The 18,824-nt window shown below is 35.2% G+C and overlaps 3 protein-coding genes across 4 annotated transcripts; 1 reads left to right on the plus strand and 2 right to left on the minus strand.

Annotated features, from left to right (window-relative positions):
• Positions 1-5,976: 5,976 nt before the first annotated feature.
• On the minus strand, positions 5,977-11,136 carry LOC120258359 (probable folate-biopterin transporter 7). Of its 2 annotated transcripts, none has more exons than XM_039265732.1 (4): positions 10,682-11,136; positions 9,567-9,690; positions 8,832-9,472; positions 5,977-7,328 (listed from the first exon to the last, which is right to left on the minus strand). In XM_039265732.1, the coding sequence occupies exons 3-4, from the start codon at positions 9,067-9,069 to the stop codon at positions 6,283-6,285; spliced, it is 1,284 nt and encodes a 427-aa protein (XP_039121666.1). In that variant the 5' UTR covers positions 9,070-9,472; positions 9,567-9,690; positions 10,682-11,136; the 3' UTR covers positions 5,977-6,282. The 2 variants fall into 2 exon arrangements, with proteins under 2 accessions (XP_039121666.1, XP_039121665.1); XM_039265731.1 differs by having other exon boundaries at positions 9,567-9,696.
• Positions 11,137-11,288: 152 nt separating this feature from the next.
• On the minus strand, positions 11,289-17,955 carry LOC120258251 (maltose excess protein 1-like, chloroplastic). The gene is made up of 10 exons (XM_039265606.1): positions 17,935-17,955; positions 14,794-15,090; positions 14,561-14,713; positions 14,183-14,473; positions 14,000-14,089; positions 13,099-13,209; positions 12,909-13,027; positions 12,390-12,452; positions 12,233-12,294; positions 11,289-11,669 (listed from the first exon to the last, which is right to left on the minus strand). Exons 1-10 carry the CDS (start codon positions 17,953-17,955, stop codon positions 11,587-11,589), a joined length of 1,290 nt encoding a protein of 429 aa, XP_039121540.1. The 3' UTR covers positions 11,289-11,586.
• A 36-nt stretch (positions 17,956-17,991) lies between these two features.
• LOC120258252 (subtilisin-like protease SBT1.4) lies at positions 17,992-18,393 on the plus strand. Its single transcript, XM_039265607.1, has one exon. It carries the CDS (start codon positions 17,992-17,994, stop codon positions 18,391-18,393), a length of 402 nt encoding a protein of 133 aa, XP_039121541.1.
• Positions 18,394-18,824: the final 431 nt, after the last annotated feature.

Consider the following 18,824-nt stretch of genomic DNA (forward strand, 5'->3'; position numbering starts at 1 on the left):
CTACAATGGGATGTTAAAAGACAAATAGATATGGAGATGCATCAGTTACGGTGGCTTAACGACCCTTTAGAGATTTATTAACTCGGCTAGACGTCATATGGGGCAATTAGATTTTTATCATGTGCATGCTCAGAAGATATTTCATGACCAAACTAAATTAATAAATCCCCCTACCTTGCAACCCTAAAGGGGATGAAAACGACATCATCCCACAGGGACCTATGAACATTGAATGAACAGTATTACTACAATAATTTTTATGCAGTCCCTTCAGTATATGTATAGTACTGTAAAAGTACTATTGACTCAGAGATTCAACTCTCGATCAGCCTATTCACTATTCAAGTATCTCGATCAACCCATTCACTATATAAGTAACATATCACTGCATTAATTAAGTAGTGGTTGTTAAAATGTGTTAATATTAATAAAAACTAAATATTTTAAAATTAAAATATTATTTTCAAAATAATAATAAATATTTAATAATATTAAATATATTTGTATGTGAAATTATTTTTTTAAAAAAATTAAAAAAATATAACATATTAAAATTATTTGATTGGCGAATAGTATTTATCCCAACTGAGCCTTGCATGCATTAAATGAACAAGATTTTTTTTTAGTGCTTCGTGAGCCGAGGAATTTACCAAAGGTATCTAATTAATAACGTTCAGAAATGTTATAAAGAAATTAAAAAAATAAAATAAAATAACATGTGAGAAAGAGACAGAGACAAGATTGGGACATCCTTTTAAGCAAGATCCATAATCGTCTTGCTTTTTGGAAATCCAGGTTATCGTTTTTGGGTGGTCGACTCATTTTAGTCAATTCGGTCCTAACTGCTATACCCATATACTGGATGTCAATCTTCAAACTTCCAGTTTGGGTGATTAGAAACATTGACAGAATTAGAAGAGATTTCGTATGGTCCGGGCCGGATTTCCAACATAACAAAATTAGACTGGTCAACTGGACAAGATTATGTAGACCTTCTGAGCAAGGTGGGTGGGTAATTTTGAACCTCCAAACTTTCAACAGTGCCCTTCTGGGAAAATGGTGGTGGAAGATCAGCTCCGGGAGCCATTTGTGTGGGGAGAATATCATTCGGGAAAATTATTTCAAAAGGATTCCTACATTGAATTTATACCACAAGCAATGTAGACATAGATCCTTCTTTCTGGAATGGTATCCTACATTCTCTACCAGCATTCAAAAAAAATTCTTTATCAATTGTCAAAAACGGATCTTCCACTCTTTTTTGGCTAGATAACTGGGTAGAGGGAGTGCACCTGCTGACATTTGGCCTCATCTTTTCCTCTTAACTCAGTCTAAAGAAGAAACAATTGACAATTTTGTTAGCAGAGGGTCCACCCTTGTCTTTGAAGATTTTCTTACGGTAAGCAACTTGCTAAACTCATTTCACTCTCAACCCCCTACTGGGATTGATGAGAGGCGTTGGAAACTATCTCCAAATGGAAGGTTCTCTGTTAAAACCTTCTATAACTTTTTAATTAATGGGGGTATCCGTTGTCTTAAGACCAATGTCATCCTTAAAGGAGATTGCCCAAAAAAAGATCAACCTCTTCAACTGGCTAGCTTGGGATAACAAAATCTTGACTTTAGACAACCTAGCCTTGGTAGATGTAATGTTTTACCTACGTCTACTTTGTGTGATGTGCCATGCAGATGTCGAGACTGCTGAGCATCTCTTGATGCACTACCCTTTGGCTACCCATATTTTGACCTTCTTTGGTCAATTGTTAGTGGTCCGTCATACTCCGAGGTATCTTCTTGATCTATGGGGCAATTGGCGTTGGTCTCTTCCAAAATCCTTACTTTACTTTTGGGATTTGCTTGTGAGGGCTATCACTTGGAACATTTGGTTTGAAAGAAATGCTCGCATTTTCAATGCTAATTGTATTCTGCAGCTCTAGAAGCTAAGAGGATGAAAATTGAGGATCCGTTGGCGAAGGTCAATCAAAGTTTGGAGTTTCTCTCATCCAGGGATGCAAAGCCAGATGCCCCTGTGGAGCGCCCCTCCCCTCGACTGGCGAGATCTAGTCTGTTATTTTTGTTGTACCCCTATTGGATTGTCCTTTCGTTTAGGGTTTGGTCTTCTTTTCTGCCCTGCTTTTTTGTGCTTCTGATGTTTTAGCCCCTTTCCTCCACTCCTTGTGATAATTTTGTTGAGCCCCTACTTGGGTTGTTCTTCCCTTATGTATTTGTTCCTTGTGTTTTTTTAATGAATTGTGGTTCATCCACCTTTTAAAAAAAAAAAAACAAAGACGTTAGAAAGGGATGGATAACAAACAATATTAATCTGGTGCCTCATTAGTCATTACCACATGCTTTTATTTTCTCTAATTAACATAAAAAAATTGGAATTCCAACCTCATATAATAATACTTTCACATTACGGTGATGATTGTAATAATATTTTCTAAGTCGACTTTTACATGAGGTGAAATTTATATAAAAAAAAGTTATTAAAGGAATTACATAATTTCTAACTGATGATGGTATCTTTCAATAAAGAACATTGCATGTCTTTTCAACTTCGCCTTTTGAAATTTCTCACACATTTTTTATTTCTTGGTTAAATGAATGTAGAGCTTTTGAGGAGTTTATATGCTGTCATTCGTTATCTTCTCCTCTTCGTGTAGAACATTTCATAAATTTAATTAAATATTTTAAATATTTGACAAGGGCAGCATATATGTCTCTATGATTTATAAGTGTGAGTTTTAATATCACAGTGAATTAATTTTTTTAATAAGAATTTAAACCCTCACCACTCCGTATATCACATGAGAGATTTATTTTTAATGTTGTTAATCACTTGAATCAAATGGCTTTGGCGCATATATATATATGTTTGTCATTTTCCCCAATTGTTAGTTGATCACACGTATTAAATATCTATTGCTACTCTTCAACATTATTGTATGAACATTATTTTAAATTATCATTTTCTTCTAAAATCATCATACATTAAACAAAATAACTTACATCATTGTGATTTAAATGTGTGTGTGTATATATATGCCATGAAAGATGGGTGGTTTTATTTTTTTTATGACGGTTTGGTAGTAATAAAGAGAATTAAGGGGCGATTCTAGAAAACATTGAAGCCAAAAACCTGGTGGTAGTGACTAACAGTGGGCCAATCTTTTGAGATTTTAAAGTCTATCTTTGGGGAATTCAAGAACAGTTAAGGGTGATAAAAAGACAAGAAAGGCAGGATGTATCTCGGAGTCTTCTGAATAATTGCCAAAGTAGCATCATGAAAATTAGGATGTACAATATTGTGATATGAATGATCAAATTGTAATTGTAACAATTACTTAATCAATCACAGCCATGAACTTCACCCAATTCAGATTGACATCCAAATAGAAACAATAAAAAACTCAAACACCCCCACTCACTACCCGTTTTGTCTCTATGTCTCTCAAATGACTTTTCTGTTTGTAATTGCCGATATTCTACTAATGTTCCATGTATAAGATGTTTATATTCTACTTAAAAAATGGATTCAAACTTAATTCATGCAAGATGACACAGATTTGCTGAAGAAGTGATTTCACATGCGTGTACATCCCTTCACACTTGACTTATCCATATATTGCATTAAAAAAAAAAACTGTAATATATGTAAAGATTAGACCGATATGTAACAACTTAATAAAATTATGTTGACTTTAAAACCCATAAAATGTTCATCAAATAAGAACCATTGAACATATTGTACAATTATATTAAGAACAAGTCTAATTAGCATTGATTAATTCTAAATATCAGTAGTCTTTAGACACATCCCTTGTTCGGGATGAAACAATTATATCTCTGGCACTAAAATTGTTCCTAATAAACATTGTCTGCAACCACAACAGGAAGGGAGAAGTAAGGCTCAATATAAACCATCTCATCATCTCCCAAACGTTTTGGATGAGAAAGCGAGCCATATCCAACATACCAATTCTTAAGAACTCTTGCCTTTCTTTTAAGGTATGAGAGCCAAGATGGTAGCCTGGGATTCATTAATGGCTTCTCTCTTTTCATGCCTTCATGCTTCTTCACCACTTTGACTCGTGAGCTTTTCCGGCCAGGAGTCACGGTGACCGGTGGACGGAGCACGGTGGCGCTCTGAACATCCTGAACAGTAGCCATTTCAACTCCTCACTTGATTCCCTTGGTATTGAAGCTCTGATTCTTTTACCATAGATATGTGTGTGTAACGTGTGTATATATATATATATATATATTGAGAGGAGAAGAGGATTCAAATAAAGAGGAGTTATATTGACCGTATAGCCCACGTGAAGAGTGGGGCCATAGCAAAAATTAGAGGGTAGTTTTGTCATTATCCATGTTAAGACAACACTGAGATCGTTGTTAAGTTGGTGTATCAAAGGACAAATCTTGCTGTCTGGGTTGAGGTTGTAATTATCTTAGTAACCAAATTCATTGGATTGCATGGGAGCAATGGAAGGTGATTGGTTGATTCTGTCAAGTGGGTAGGGCCCATGCAAGATATATGATATATACATATAGATATGGTGAGGTCTGGAGTGTTCGGAGTATGGTTCACAAGCTGCCAAATAGGCAATGGGCATGCTTTGGATGTATCATCAAATTAGGATACAGGGTGGCAGTTCCCAGTTCCTACTCCTACATTGGCCACACGATTTAAGAACCTTCTGGTTGTCTCTGATAAGATGTAGGTAGTAGGTAGTAGTACTTGTTAAAGTGTAATATTGTTTTCTTGCGCATGATGTTTGAGTGCTCACAGTGACAATTTTACTAGTGAATAAGTTTTAAGGTTGATGTTAATTGTATAAATGTTTGAAATGTTATCCAATTTCAAATGGATTCTTTTGACTTATCAGTGTGTCTTTGGATTGGTCTGCTTATCGGTTTTGATGATTAAGAATTAAAAATAAATAAATAAATATAATACTAAAAATTTATTCGGGATAAAACTCTAAAATAAATCACTATGATAAAAATTGAATAATTAAGACACTTAACTTTTATGTTGATAGTTGAGTGTTTAATTTTTTTCAAATATATAATTAAGTTATAATAATAAAAAATTTATATGTTTGGAGTGGATTTTCCATATTATAAAAGCCAATTTTGTTGGATATGTAATGTTGATATCAAAATTAGTGTCCCTATTATAAATTTTTAATAATTAATAGTAATTTATTTATATTTAATTTAATAATATTATTGTTAAAATGAAGCTCAGCTATAAGAATTTTAAATTGTTATAATAAATGAACTTCTATCTTCTTCCTGTTTCTTAATAGGTAGAATCACTCTTTTGTTATTAATAATTAGTACTCTGTTAATCACTACAAATACATTATATAAAATGATAATAGTTTGTAATTATCAATTAAGTTATAAAAATGATACTTTTAAAACCATGCTAGTTTCTGACACATCTCATTCATTCATCATTCTTACAATCCATTAATAATACTATTTTGGTTGATTAAGAAACTATTGTCCTACCACCTCTATAATGGTAGGACTGATATTTTATTTTAATTTTTCTTGTTCATATTTAAAAAATTATAATAATATGATACTTTTTATAATATGATAATATTTAATATGGATATATACAAATATATAGTGACTTGGTTAGACCAAAGTGGGGTGTAGGTTAGACAAAGATTCAGACTATAGTTGGTGCAGTCTGGTGTGGTACGGAAGGGATGGGGTTTTGAGTGTCGGTGGGACAAGTTGTTTTCCAACACAGCCTGGATGAGCATTCCATTCCCTGAGGGAACAGGTAATTTCTTAGCTTTCAAGCAAACAATGAAACAAACAAATCCTTTTTTTTTTTATTCACTTCTCATAAACTCATACTATAATAGTACATAAATTGCATAGTACATAGGTAGGCCGGCTATATTTGAGCTAATAGGCTTTTATTATTATTTTTTCCCTCTGAATAAATGCAGAAAAATACATGATTTATTGATTCAAAGAAAGCTTCACAACAAATACATCACCATCAATATGGATGTAGTTCTGTACATTGTCACTAGCAATATGTAATTTACACTAATGAACAACTTTCGGAAACAACAGACACAAAACAACAAACTGAATAAGGTTTGTGAATCAAGATTTTGCCTTGTTCATTTTTCTCCGGCTACCGCTGAAGCACAAGAGCTATGGGTTCTTGGTTGTATCAACTAAAAAAACAATGAAAAGAATGTTCGTATTCTTGTTTTTTTTTTTTGGGGTGGGGGCATTGTATCATTCTTTTTTCTCTAGTTTGTCACTAACTGGGATCCATGATGACCAATAGAGTGGCAGCACTGTGCATGCTGTTTGAATGAGGATTCCAGGTATCAGGCCGCTGAAATCCTTTTCGGAAACACCAATGAATGCAGCAAGAGCAACTCCAAGATACCCACTTACAATGATTGCCAGCGCAATGGCTGACATGAGAAAAGCCATAATTGAACCTTCACAACCAGCTGGACAAAGACTAGCCAGAAGAACACTGAAAGGGAGAATTTTGAACTGGAACAGAGCTTCAAGCAACCCTGAGAAGATGACTACATACAATGAGTCTGGAACTCCGATGCTCCGATAAATTCCCTTGATAAACAGCACGTCAGATATCATGATAAGAGCAATAGATGCCTGCAATACTGACAGTAACTTCCTGACTGAAGTTTTCTTAAATTTCTTGTCATAGGCCACACTCCAAATCAGCACTGCGGCCTGTCCAAAAACCTTGGAGAAGCCTATGACTGATGAGTCCAGGTGCAGATGTTCTGTCTGATAAAAGAACATTGTGCCAGCAAGGACTGGGACTATTGCAAATGATGCAAAGAACCAGAGGATTGAATAAAAAATCTCTGGCTTACGCAATGCAAACAATATTTCTGAACTCTGTTTTCGAAGATCGGATGAATTTGATGATTGGCCTTTCTTCTTTGGGAGATTGAGGGACCTCTCTGGAATACTGCCTGTTATAAAGAATTGAAGGACAAGGAGGAGGCCAAAGAAGGCAAACATGGTTCTCGGAGAGATGTGGTCAATGGCAATGCCACCAAGGAGATTGCCAAGGACACCTGCAGAGGCAGCAGCCATCCACACAAATGACTGGAGTTGGCCAGACCCAGATGGGTACTGTGATTGCTTCCCTGCTTCTGCGACTATAGCATCATTGGCAACCTCTGCAATGGATGCACCAAGGTTGCCAATGAGGAGGAAGAAGCTGAGGATAGCAATGGAGGTGGAAGACTCAGGGAGGAAGGCAATTGCCAACCAGGAAATGGCTTGCAAGAGAGCTGCAGAAAGAGCCATGTTGATCAATTATTAATTACCAGTACTAGACAAAATATGAAATTAAAAATATCAATAAATTCTCATATCTGGTTAAGTTCTCATTTGAATAGATGTTTTTAATTAAAAAATAAATTGCAAGAATATTGTTTAAATTATAATTAGCACCAATGTAGGCATGTTGCAAGCTAAACTTCTGGACAGTAGACAACAACAAGCACCATTTAAGATCTAATTATTCTGAACAGTGCATTCAGTGCATTCTCTATGCTTTCAAGGTGGATGAACTCGAGATCTTGAGATTACGGATAAGACAAATAAGTGGTGCATTATCGCATATCATTGTGGAAAAATCATGAAAAATGACAAATTACTTTCTGTTTCTACATTTATATGTCATATTCATCACTCTAAATCAAAAACCTTCAATCATCCTCCAGCAAACATAATTGGGACATCTCAACAATCAGCCTGTGGAGGAACATAATGTTTGATCACACTAACATTGTAACAAAAACTAACCATGTAAACTACCACAAAGACATCTGTAATTGATCAGTATGGAATCAAAACCATAGTAGAAATCCTACGCATGTGCCACACACTTCCATGTCTCATGGACGAAAACACCCAACAAGTGTCCAAACAGTATCGTAGAGATGCAACCATAGGTTTCCTGAAAACACAACACAAGCCCTGAATGATAGTTCTATCCCCTAATAAATTACAAAAGTTTCAAGCAATACATGACTTCTATCCTAAGCATACACCAAATCCATCTAAATTTGTCTTCTTCATACAGAAGTAGAAGACAGGTGGGGTCAATGTCAATCAAAGAAAAGATTCCGCTTCAGTTTTCTGTTTCAGCCAATCAAGTATAAATCAAGCCTGTTGGCACGTCCATCTAATAAATAATCAACACAGGCACTAGTTTTCTTATCCTAAATTTAATCCTTAGATCTTCTTTTTTTTCCATCAGCAGTATTTCTCGGTGCCTTCAAATTATTCAATTAAATAGGCTCTCCTTATTTCCTCACAGTTGGTGTGTACAGACACTTGAAAGTTCTCTCACCCATACACAGAAAAAGAGAAACTGGAATATTCAATATACAAACAACTATTCAATATCATAAATTGGACAAAAACAAAAATGTGGCCTACTTCAATTAAAAGTGAGTGTAAGAATACAGTGATGGAATTGGCCATTTCTCAGTGAAATTCTGAAGCAGTGAATGCTGAATAATGGATTACATGATTCTAAATCTACTCCTATTAACTAATCAAGAAATGAAAAAAAAAAAAAGGCTTTACTTTTAACCAGAAACTCACCAACCAGACACCTACTTATCTAGAATCAAGCAATGAACACACACCTGGCATGCAAATCATATTAGATAAGAATCGATATCCAATTGGCAATAAAATCAAATGCAACGATGATCATATCGCAATTCAGATAGACATTAACCAAAATCAAGAATAAAAAGAAGAAGATGAGCAATAATTACCACCGATGGCGACATAGGGGAGGCGATGCTCGCCTCTGATGTAAAGGGAATCAGAGAGCAGGCCATAAAGAGGCTTTGCGACCATGGGAGCATTGGCAGAGCTCTGAAGCAGCTGCAAAGAGGATGGGGCCACGCGGAGGCCATCCTTGAGGTAGTAGCTGACCCCAAGCCAAGGGAAGCACCTAAAACCTTGCACCCAGAACCCCATGGCCGCCACCCATCTCACCATCGTCTCCATTCTCTCTCTCTCTCTCTCCGATTTCTTAGAGCGCACGAATTCTTTGCGATTATATAGATAAAAATATATATAATGTGGAGCTTGGAGGCGCTAAGTACTGGTCCCAATGGGACTCTTTGGACGGCCAGTGATGGCGGTGATGGCGGGGCCTTCTAAGACACAATTACATAATACCCCCTGAACGTTAGATTATTTAAAGAAAGAGCCCTCCCGCTTGGGGTACGTGGAGAGCAATGGAGTCATTAGGAATGACAAAAGGGTAATGACTAATGAGCGCTTGTCCCTCTTTTATGAGAGAGTCCCACAGCTATACCCTACCGGCATCTTTTTACTGATAAAAAAATAAAAGTTCTTCCTTTCTGCATGTATATCCTTATCTTGAATGAGACGGAACTTCTACTTTCTGTTAAATAATTTTCATCTCATTAATAGTTATGCAGTATAATCTCACAAAAAATCGACAATTATTTATGTAATTCTATGGTTTGGAGACGTACATGGCAAGAATGAAAATGTCTGATGGTGTAGCTCAATTCTTATGTTGCTGGCTGAAGATTGTGCGTATATTTCTGATTGTTGCACTTGTGGACACGCAATCTCAAATTTTATGTTCGTGTATCACTGTACCTATGATGGAATGAGCTGAATGAATGTGACCTTGGAGATTAGATTGAACTCTGGTGAACTAGAGCTGAATGTTCATATTGTCTTACAATTACAGTTGAGGCTTATATACATATAAACATAGTTGTGTCACATCTAGTTCATATATAAGAGCTAATTGATCAATATGTGGGTCACAATTGCCGGCCTCAAACTCTTGATTTCATAGTTTATACCAGACGTTTTTGTCAAGGTACCAGTCTCATCAATATGTGGCAAGCAACAGCTGGGATTACTAGAACACTAGTCTGTAATTAATTATAATGCATGAAAGAGTGCATTATAGAGCTAGCTTTTTGTTTGAAGTAAACCTCACACTCCTCACACTTGGCAGCATGATTCGCGCCTCTATGAACACTATGCACTAGAATCTAACACCTGGTCCTGAAATCCAGATTGTCTTGGGACTTCTTTCAACGCTGATCTTTTGAAAAATAAAGTTCTATAAAGTAACACTAAACGTGTGTGCGTTCCATCCACTGGTTCTTGAGGTTTAAACCACCTGAAAGAAGATAATGGCTTCAAGCAACACCAAGCTCTCCAATCCAGTAATAAAGTTTCCACATAACCACTAGTTAGATATATTAAACTCAAATAAGAGAAGCATGCGCATGAACAGCTATGATAGACAAAAAGGAGGAGCTTGCTTTGTAACAATGGAAACCTTTGACAAGTATATAATATAATATTTGGGATAATCAAGGTATGAGATGAGTTCAGAGAAAGCATACAAAGGGAAAGTGAGAGAAATACAGTTGGACAATAAAATACCATTAACAAGAAAGGAGAAATTATTTCAGTTGCTGTCTCGCCAGCTGAGGACACAGACAGAACCTGAACTCAAACAATGAGGCAAAACAGTAGACAGCATATACTAGATGAAAACAATTCCAGGATGAGATAAAGAGAAACAGTGGTGGTGTTTGTGGTCTTTTAGTTGTCTTTATACCTGAAAGCAGTATCTGCTATCCTTTCAGCCGGCCTACGGTTCTTCACCCCTTTGCCGCAGCATATGTATACATCTCCTGCTTAAGCACAAGAGTGTCATGACAGGAACAAAGAAACATAAACATACACTGCTAGTTTTCTATTGAATGTGTTAAACGAGAAACGGATATTCATGTCTGGTCCAAGAGCCAAGTAAATACAATATAGAGTGGATGGAGTGAAGAGCCTGAACGATCAAAGGTGTTACAGACGGAAAACAATCAATATGTATATCTGACAAACATGGCCCGAGAAACTCCAACAACTGCCACCTATTCCTTGCGGGTTTCAGAGAATAGAAGCACAAGTTCTCCAACGTTTCAGCTGCCGCGAGACTATTCAACCGAGCCCTCACCGGCGTATGACAATAATAAAATCACCACAAGCAGAAAAATACGGCCTGAGACCACCCACTACAGAACACCCCAATAAATAAACAGAATAAAGTACAAACCATGACAGATTCAGAAGAGAACAGAACTATTTGGTATTTGATGCAAATTTATGAGCCTCTGCAACAGTATAGCATTTATGATGCAAAATTGTCTATTAAATCAGGAAAGAGACAATGGCTAGTTTTGTAACATAATCATTTATTTTATTTTCTTTCCACTGCATTGCAAGGCAAAATTTGTTACAGCTATGTCTAAGAGGAAAGACGGATCTATAACTACAACAGGCATATTAAGTGGTGTACAGAAACAACATATTCCTTGAAGCTTACCTTACTGCAACAAAATAAAGACTTAAACCACAGCATGTTGTGGGCCTACATACTGGAACAACTTAACCTTATTTCTCATACACATGGATCCACCAGCAGCCGCCTTGCACATTTAGATAGTAGAACATCAGCAGAATTCCACATTATGGTCCAAAGAGTAACTCCTTTATTGATTTCATAGGCGAATTATATCCATGGGCAGCTGTATCTCTCCACAAAGATGTTCCTGAAAGGACATTGTAAAGTCTAAGTAGCCAAGAAAACAAAAGGGTAAAATTTGCATTGTTATCATATAAACAAGTGGGGAAAAGAAATTTAAAAAAAAAAAAGAGTCAGGCAGGAATGGTCCACACAAAGAAGCTAAATCTTCCATCACTATAATTCTGGTCCTTTGTAAGCATTATGATAAAACATAAAAGCAGGATCAACTAGGGCAAGAACTATCAGATACAGACCATCTTCTCCACTCAACACCCATTAAAATGGGCCACATTATTTTACTCATGGTTTATCATGCACATTCCATAGGAGCTAAATCTAATATACTTCCTATCTGTTGCCCATATCATGATAAAGGATAGAACCAGTATCAACACGACCTCAGTTATCACACACTTGATATTCTTACTTTGTTTAAAGAGGAAAATGTCCCTCCGACAATAAATTATATGTGTAACAGAACATGAAAAGCTAGATTAACTGAATACCAGGTAAAATATTTTAACAAGCAACACAGACACACATTCATGCACATATAAAATCGGATGCTGAGAAGAATAGAAGAAAAACCTAGCCACAAAAGCAAGCCAACTGTGGCAGCCAAGAAGAACTCCCTGCTAATAGTGCTGAAACTGGAAAGGCAAAGAAAGAATTTACAAATGAGATAATTCTAAAAAGGAACATATATAATGCTTCTAGATAAGGTTTTAAAGAGAAAAGGGGTTACCAGTACATGCAAGCCAAGTTTCCCCACCCATAAAACATTGTTCCCCAGGCTGATCCAGTGAACCTACAATAAATTAGCATGGTTTTGAGCCTTCTGAATCTACTCCAAAAAGCATAAGCAAATTAAGATTGCATAATTATTTGGGTTATCTAAATATCTTTACTTGATGTCCTCAAAAGAAAGCAACCAAGTGGAATGGTGCTTAACATTATTTCACTGAGCATCTCATAATAACATTAACTGGTCACAAAATGATGCCAGGCAAAATCTCATTCTAATTGCAGGAAAAACTGGCAAATGACAAGTAACATTTCGTGTGAACAAATTATCCATCTTGGGCACTAATCAAACCCCTTATACAAGAATAAGAAAGTTTGGTCATTAAAATACATGTATAGTCAATGGGATCATAAGATCATTACCAATCATTGCAAGAAAATAAACATTAATTTGAAAATTCAAAGTATCATACCCAAACCTACAAGAAAACAAAGTAGAAGTTTTGAGAAACTGAGGTACCACATGAGGTCACGAATAAATAGGGCTCGTGGGATCATAAGACCATTCCCAATCATTGCAAGCAGCATTGTGAAAGATGATAGACCTCTGATGTTATCTGGATTCAGATAACTTGTCCACTGCACAACCACAATCATTATTACCTATAAGTTATCATTGGATTGCTTAAGTAAGACAGACAAGTAAATACCATTTGTGCAACTGGCATCCACATGAAAAGTAGAGTGGCTGTCCATCCAGCCAGTGCCCCCACTAATTTTATCCCTTCCTCAGAAAGTTTACCCAATTCGTGCCTGCATTTCTTAGGGCTATAGAATCAAAAAAATTCCACAAAATAAAGCAATAGGATAAGAAAGATGTGTGGGATACTAGAAAATTTATAAAAAAAGAGAACTCTCACCGAATGGTTTAGTTTCATCCCTCAAATAATATGGGAAATTATCTATTCTACCTAAATCTGATTTCCAATCCATGAATAACTGATAAGATGGAAACACAAAGAAGACCAATAAACAGCAATAGATAACAATTTAGATGGTTCTCCACAAACAAGAATCTCTTAGTCTCTTCCCATTGGAACTTTAGGTCATAAAACTTAGTTGGTTTGCTTTCTCATTAACTCAAAGATTCCTAAATCATACTTTCCAATGAAGTTAAAGTCCCTACTCAATACACACCCTATTTGACAAGTTCATCATCTTCCCAGTTTTGTAAGTTTCATAATATGCATGGGCCAGATGTCATCAGTTCACTTTATTTCAGGAAATCAATAACTTCCAACGTGATGAGTAAGTTCATATATTGTCATTGTGAATGGTGTACATGGCATCATTAACTTCCAAAACCCTACGGAAAAATTGATATTAACAATATTCAGGGCCACAGTGAAATGTCTGAATGGCAAAGAATCTTTTTGCAAGATAATTACTGGGATCTAACGACCTCTACAGATATTCAACTAGAGCTACCTTATTCCAGCTTGAGCAACTCCCTTTCATATATTATACACTAGCAAGATCTTAACATTCAATGAAAATCATCCACAACAGTTAGGACCTAATGAAGAATGGACAATTTGATAATAAGCATACCATCACAACAGCTCCAACTCCCAGAACACAAGAGACTACTCCAGGCAAGATGCTGTTTGGAACGAAAGGAACAAAAGTCGACCACATTACCTGCATTCCCATTACCCAAACAATAAAACCACTAAGCTCAACAACATTTTGAAATAGTAACAGTCACGCTAATCATAGCAAATGCGAAGTAACCTGTGGGAGAACCGAAAGGCCTCCTATGGTAATAAAATCCTCCCAAAGCCTCCATAATGATTCATCAAGTCGAGAAAAGTAATTCAAGAAGTTTAAGACAAAACCTAAAGACACAACAACGGATGTCGCAACAAACTGAGGCAGTGGCATAGCCTGCGCCATTGCCAACTGTAGAATCACGACATACGTTGAGATCACACCCGACGTTTGCACAAGGACTGCCTCTGTCTCCCTCTTCTTCGCGAAATACGACAACAACGACAAGTTCCCCAGCAATCCAGTCAGCATACCCTGCATAAACCTAAATTTTAGCAAGAACTAGTCTTTTCAAAAATCTAAAGAAGAATATACGATAGGATTGAGATTGAAGTAACGCACAAGCCAGGGAACAGCCCGAAGAGCAGAGGGGTTGCCGGAGAGGAGATTGCGCGCATTGAGGACGATCTGGGGTAGCTGGAGGAGAAGGAAAGGCAAATTGGCTGAGCCGGCTAACTTGGCCGTGAGCGAGTCCCATTGCTCGAAAGCAGAACCCTAGATGATCCTTATCGGATGGAAAAAAAGTGAGCTTTGAGAATGGGGGACAAGCAAGAAGATATACGGGTTTCAATTACCTGAGCGGCAGCAGAGTTGGACGGAGACGCCTGCACAGAGCTGAGGAGTAAACGGCGATGACCAGAAATGACGGGGATGGTGGAGTTTATAGCCTTGAGAGGCTTGGATTGAGGATTGGGGGAGATGAGGGAGTTCCTGAGAAGAGAAGGAGATGATAAGTGGAGACCGAGTTGGGGAGTGGGGAGGAAATGGCCGGAGACGGAGCGGTGGCGGCACCAAGCTTGAAGCCATCGCCATTGATGGCGGTTCGAGAGATGAATAGCTTGGTTTTGGAGGGAGAGAAACGGGTATCGGATCTGGTGAAGGTGGGCCCAGAGGAGTGGAACATGGACCGAGGAGCGTGGGCCTCACGTGATTTGGGCCGTCCGCTGTTTCACTCACGGGTCTAATCATACTTTTTTTTGTCAGATGAGTCATCAATAAGTACATACACCGGAAACCCTCAAACACCGTTCATTTTTCTATATTTATTAATTATTATAAAAAAAGTTATTTTTAAGTATAAAATAAAATTCCCGGATATTGCAGATATGAAAATAGTTGGGTAAATTTTTCATTTAGATCTGTGTTATGGCTGATTTTCATTTTGATCATTGTGTTTCAATTTGTTTTTTTTTGTCATTAGATATTCATTTGTTTTCACCGGTTGGTCACTTGGGGTTTTTCGGCCAAATTTAGATGAAGTGGCGGCCAAAAATGCCATGTCACTCTTTTTTTTTTATATTTTTTCTCATTTCAGCTAGAGAGAGGCTGCTGACTCAGCTCACTTAAAAAAAGAGTGATGTCGCATTTTCAGCCGCCACATCATCTAAATTTGATCGGAAAATCCAAAGTGACTAACCGGTGAAAACAAATTAATATTTAATGATCAAAAAGAAATAAATTGAAACACAATGACCAAAATGGAAATCAGTCATAACACAGTGACCACATGAAAAATTTACCCGAGAATAATTATATGGATTTATTTTTTTAATTTACAACTTATTTTATGAGACTAGTATAATTTCATTGCTTTGTTTAGGAGGTTTTTCAATTTTAATGGTTTTAAAGTATATATATTTATGTAGAATAAATATTGATAGTAATTTTTATTTATAATAAAACAAAAAAAAATAGAAATAATGTTTATTTTATGAATTTTGAAAGTATTTTCATGGGAAGATGTTTGTCATCATAGCCCATGCCTATTAAAGCTTATTAATTCAAAACAATTGTAGTTAGATATATAATACGCATCATTATACAATTTAGAATTATGCAACATACTTGTAATGCATAACATTTGCACTAAAGTTTGTTAACATAAAATCAAGATTGAAAATGAGTATGTGTAACCTTCTTTGACTAAGCCCAAGTCCACGGATGCCATCATCCTATGGACATTTCAATAATTAATATTTAATAACAATAACTAAAAATTGAAATGTAAGTTTTTAAATTGTAATTAAAAAATATATACAAAGTGATAAACTAAGTGATTGATGAACATAGTTTTCATTTTTTTTTTATAATCACTTACATCAAAATCCATATTAAGAAAGGCCAAACCGATAATTTGTATGGCATTTAAATCAAACAATCCCAAAGTTTTATGATTTTAAGTTTCACTGCTTAATTTAGCATACATTCAACCAATTTTGAATTTTTTTTATACATTTTTAATCAAAAATATAAATTAGTATAAAATTCAATAATTATGCTTTTAAATTTGATGGAATTAAATTAAAAAACATTTAGTAGAACACTTACTTGATTTTTCACTATCTGCCAATTTATTTAAATAAGAACATATCGAACATAATGTGATGTTTACAACAAAAGAAACACAACCAAATAAATGAATGAATAATCGAATTATAAAAATAAAAAAATTATGATAAGCTAAATAGTAACTTTATAGACATAGGGAACATAAAATTCTTATATAAAAAATAAAATGACAGTAAGAAGGGGGAATTGTATTAATTGTATTATGAGAGAAACTAACACTAAAATTTATTATTCATTTTCAATAAAATTTTAAACCAACCCTAAAATTTATTATTCATCATTAAACTTTGGCGAATATTAACACAATTCATCATTTAATTTTTCTTATTTTAATCTCTTCATTTTCTTCTACAATAGGCTATATATCTTCCCATAAACCTAACATATATGATTTAATAAGTATAAATTATTGCATTTTTTTTTTTTTTTGTTTAAATTGCTCGCCATAATGTATGATTTGTTTCAGATGGGGAGTGGAAACATATATATGAGAAATATCTAACGATTTAAATTTCATGGGGTCAAATAAGATCTTTTTTTTATATATTGTATATACCAATTTATAAGAAGTCAGGGAACTAAATAAAATATTTATACATATATTTTCTTAAAAATGTTCTTTCTTTATTTTCTTAAAAAACTAGATTGGTATCATATCATTTTAATATCTATATTTAATGCAATACCAAATAAATATTGCTAAATATCTTTTAAACAAAAAATTGAAAAAAAAGGGGAAATTTCCACTCTTTCAAAAATATCAGTTTTCATTAGAACCTCTTATTAATTATTTAATATAAAACTAATTTAATGCCTTAATAAAATTAATATCATTGAACACCATGTTTCTAAATAAATACTTTTAAAAAAATTTAGGAAATTTTCACTTTTCAAAAATTTTCAGTTTTCATTAGAAAGTCTTATTAAATATTTAATTTAAAGCCAATTTAATGCCTTTGATCAAAATTAATGCCAATAAATCTTTTCAATTTTTTTAAAACTCTCTAATAACAGCTTTTATACACTACTTTAGCTATATGTATCGATTTTATTTTTAAAAATTTAAATAAATCTAGTATTGATGGTTCAAGTCAACTACGTTAATAAAATAAATAAATAAATAATGCATCATTTGTACACATGTGAAATTTAAGTTACAAGGGAACTCATACACTGATACAGTGTATGCATTAAACAAACCAAACTTATTCATTGATCCAATTTAACAGTTAAGCCTCATCGATAAAATGCATCTTTTGAATAAACATGGATGTAATTGTAGCTTTAATTACTTGAAACTCCACATATACTCCTTCCGTTTTGAGATTTTGGATTAACGTGTGATCAGATTGTGTGTTTATATATACCTTAACCACTATCTCAGTCATATAGAGATACACATGAATTTTTCCATCATGGCATCAATGGTGATCAGCATTGGCCTTGTTGTCATGTTTCTGTGTTCTCATGCTGCTATTGCTCTGTCAGATGAAAGCATCATCACTGCCCAAAGTCCGGCTTCGAGCATGTCTGATGAAAGCAGCATTGTGTCCGAAAGTCCGGCTTCGAGCATGGATTCGTATATTGTGTACACTGAAAGCTGGAAAAAACCTCCACAATTCGCTAGTTTAAAGCTTTGGTATCAACACATGCTTGATTCCTTGCCTACAAGATCAGCTAATCTGAAGCCACGTTTGGTTTATGTCTACAAGTATGCAATTACTGGGTTCAGTGCTTATTTAACATCAGAACAAGCAAATGCATTATCTAAACTCCCTGGCGTTTTGGCTGTTGTGAAGGATCAGAATCATGTCTTACATCACTAAACACCGAGTTCTCTCTTGGATTTTGTCAAACACTAAACAACCCAATAATTAGAATGAGATTTTACATGAATTCCTTCAACCAATACAGTCACTTTTGTTTTCTGGGGGAAATAAATGCTATAACTATTAAAAAAAAAAAAAAAAAAGAAAGAAAGAGTTTCAAAAATAAATATTTCTAAGCACAAAGGAATATTCCTGTTCTGCAGTATTGTGTAAATTCATCAAATGTACTTGTAGAGACAAACTCTTTTCTCCTCTTGAATGCCCTTTTACCAGGATAATGAAAGAAGGTCAGCAATAGCATTGAATGAATGGGAAGCATCTCCACGGAATCGTTTACAACCCCGGATGCTTAGCATCCAACACGTCCTGCTTGTGATTGGACTCATCATAGATAACAATTGAACTCCTTGTCTTGGGATCCAAGTCCT

This window comes from Dioscorea cayenensis, chromosome 4 (assembly GCF_009730915.1).
Source record: "Dioscorea cayenensis subsp. rotundata cultivar TDr96_F1 chromosome 4, TDr96_F1_v2_PseudoChromosome.rev07_lg8_w22 25.fasta, whole genome shotgun sequence".
Taxonomy (NCBI): domain Eukaryota; kingdom Viridiplantae; phylum Streptophyta; class Magnoliopsida; order Dioscoreales; family Dioscoreaceae; genus Dioscorea; species Dioscorea cayenensis.

Excerpts from the sequence above, each read along its gene's own strand:
- LOC120258359 (XM_039265732.1), bottom strand. The coding sequence starts at position 9,069 with ATGGAGACGATGGTGAGATGGGTGGCGGCCATGGGGTTCTGGGTGCAA. Across the intron at positions 7,329-8,831 it reads CCCCTATGTCGCCATCGGTG|CTCTCTTGCAAGCCATTTCC; the intron begins GTAATTATTGCT and ends CTCTTTCTGCAG.
- LOC120258251 (XM_039265606.1), bottom strand. The coding sequence starts at position 17,955 with ATGACTGAGATAGTGGTTAAG. Across the intron at positions 13,028-13,098 it reads GGATGCCAGTTGCACAAATG|TGGACAAGTTATCTGAATCC; the intron begins GTATTTACTTGT and ends GTGGTTGTGCAG. Across the intron at positions 12,453-12,908 it reads TTTATTCGTGACCTCATGTG|GTTCACTGGATCAGCCTGGG; the intron begins GTACCTCAGTTT and ends AATTTATTGTAG.
- LOC120258252 (XM_039265607.1), top strand. The coding sequence starts at position 17,992 with ATGGTGATCAGCATTGGCCTTGTTGTCATGTTTCTGTGTTCTCATGCT.